This window comes from Amphimedon queenslandica, unplaced genomic scaffold (assembly GCF_000090795.2).
Source record: "Amphimedon queenslandica unplaced genomic scaffold, v1.1 AMPQUscaffold_10738, whole genome shotgun sequence".
Lineage (NCBI taxonomy): Eukaryota > Metazoa > Porifera > Demospongiae > Haplosclerida > Niphatidae > Amphimedon > Amphimedon queenslandica.
The window spans coordinates 4,840-7,540 of NW_003549009.1; the positions used below are offsets into that span (position 1 = coordinate 4,840).

Genomic DNA, 2,701 nt, shown 5'->3' on the forward strand with positions numbered 1-2,701 from the left:
ACACCTACAACAATAGAACTTGAAGAGACTCCATCAAGTTCAAGTATGATACTATATGCATACATACCATTTATTGGTGATTATAATTTTGATGCTGTTCATATCGTTAATGTCGTTTTAATATGTGTATTATTTTTTATTATCAGTACTATGTGTATGGTGTGGTATTTGTATAGGTAGTAATGTGTTCTCTAGATACAAATCTATAGTAAATGCTTCCAAATTTATTAATATTTTGTCTTTGTTATATTTTATTAATTTGTGTAATTTAGAATTAATGTAAGATTTGCTTAGTTAACTATTGTAGTTCAGTACTACCTGGGCCTGGGCAGCTGGCTCCTTTATTCGTTATTCTTTTGTGTGTATCCATTGTCTATCCTTGCCCGTGCTTTTAGTTCTGGTTGTGTACTGTTTTTATTTTTTACAAAGATAATCCTTTTAAACTGAGAATTGTTATCGGTCACTATCAGGGTCTGTTAATGCGTTAGTAGTTAGTACACAACAGTCTTAATATTGCCTTCAATGTACTCCATGAACTATCAGGGAGGGAATCTGGAGGGAGAAAGAGAGAGGAGGGTAGTAAGTTGGAATCTTCCCTTTTAGTATATTTTGATAATTACTCTAAAAGAACAATATCATACTAGTAACAGCTATAACAACAAACTTACATATATATAGAATTGCATATTTCTAATGATCTCGCTATATCTTCACAAGACAGCCTGGCAGCCCAGTTCTCCCCAGGATGGTGTGAGTTATAGATCCAAAATGGCTATTTGAAATAGCTCCAAACTGCTTTCACAAAACAATGACAACAAACATGATACAAGATTGAACTCACTCAGTCATTCACATTGTCACCATTTCTTTACACAATCCTAACTCTTCAGTAAATACTTCTTTGATCTCTTTAGTATGAGATTCACAATATTCAATCAACCATTTATACGATTGAATTGAGGTCTCCAAATTTTTAATCTGTTCCCCAGGGTTTCCTGCTAAAAGTTTAGAATGCAAGCGAGCCACGTTGAGCTTTGACGTGAGATAAGAGTGCAAGTACTCAGCTTCTGGTTGAGTCTCAAAACTTGAGAAAAACTCTCCATAGTGCCTGATGGCATCGTTCAGTAGTCAGTTTATTTTTTGGATTTGATGCTGTGAAGGAGAAGATCCTTCTTCACTGGCTAGTATTATCTTGTTGTTTGCCATGTCATTTAGCGTGTCGCCTAGTTCAAACATTAGCTGGCGATTGAGTACTAGATAATACTGAGAATTGAGACAAGAGAGGAGAGAAGAGAGGATGTCGACGCGACGTTTGTGCATCCGACATTTTAAAGAAAGGTCTGACTCAAAGAAAGAAAGGATTTTATAAAGAGATGAGTGATCTTGAGAAATAGAGACGAAATCGGTCGCGTGGTCTTCTAAATTATAAAATTTCTGAGCCAATTTAATCTGTGCTTCGGCAAACAAGAATACCTTAGATGCATCTTGATAATTCTCAACTACATCACAAGAAACTTGTCCCTCAACATCAGCTAACTCTAATGGCTCAAACCTGTGTACTATAGCAACCTTTTCCCTCGTACTACCACCTCCTCCTCTTTCTCCTGATTCAGTACAAGAATGAGTCAGTAAAGATATTGTATACTTGATCCAACATCTCCTAACATCAGCTTCACTCTGCTCCAATTTCTCTTTCATCTCCTCTCCCTTTCCCCCCAACTCATCGCTATAAGAGTGAAGGACTACACTAGCAGCTGCTAGACAGTGTCTAGCCTGAGGGTAGTTAGATACATTGATGTAATACTGAGATATGGTCGCTGCATTAAGTGACCATTCAATGGGGTCGTAGCTCTTGGTCTCAAGTTGACGTGAGAGAGTATTCTGACAGTACTGTGCTGATAGTCCCGGTTGGTCTAAGTGAGTATAAACCTGAGCTAGGTAGAAGAGGGTGTGTGTGTGAAGATCTTCAAACGTCTTCTCTCTCTCTCCCTCATCTCTGATGTCACCAGTGAACAGATCTTCATCAGACAATGGAGGAGGATGGTGATAAGACTTGTACAATGTCTCTCCTTGTTTTAAAAGCTCTAGTGACTTCTCGTATTCCTCACTTCTATTAGACCACAATATTCCAAGACCGTTACAAGCAGTTACCATAGCAAAGGCGACACGCCCCTGAAATTCAAGAGATTTTGACGATTCTAAAATAGATTCATATTCTCTCTGTCCAGTACTAGTTTCATTAGTATTGACGTAATTAGCGGCTAAGAGAGAAGAGAGAGTGATAGAGAGTGGGTGGAGACTGTCGTTAATTTTGGGCGGGGCCTGGCCTATCTTATCCTTAATTAGTAAGAGGGTCTTACGGGCGGAGTAAAGTGAACGATAGGGTTCCTCCTCAGGGTCTTTCCTACTCTCTTTGATGTACGAGAGGTACTCCTCATAAAGTGGTTTAATCTCTTTCTTTATCCATTCAATAAGTGTTGAGGATAGACTTGTATAGTCTTCGGAACCGGCGGCCATTTTATTTTGAGTTTTGAGACCTGGAAGGAGGTGGAGTCAGTTCACGTAATCTCTCACGCCAGACGCTCTCAACTTCACGTAGACACACCCCCTCCTCAAACGCTTCCTGTCCACCTACGCCCTCTGGTAATGGAGCCTCTTGGGATGGGACCTATTAATTAAAAATTGATTAATTAATAAAACC

The 2,701-nt window shown here is 39.0% G+C and overlaps 1 protein-coding gene across 1 annotated transcript; it reads right to left on the bottom strand.

The window, feature by feature from the left end:
• Window positions 1–504: 504 nt before the first annotated feature.
• LOC100640345 (KIF1-binding protein homolog) lies at window positions 505–2,674 on the bottom strand. Its single transcript, XM_011409965.2, has 2 exons — window positions 669–2,674; window positions 505–552 (listed from the first exon to the last, which is right to left on the bottom strand). The coding sequence occupies exon 1, from the start codon at window positions 2,515–2,517 to the stop codon at window positions 1,129–1,131; it is 1,389 nt and encodes a 462-aa protein (XP_011408267.1). The 5' UTR covers window positions 2,518–2,674; the 3' UTR covers window positions 505–552; window positions 669–1,128.
• Window positions 2,675–2,701: the final 27 nt, after the last annotated feature.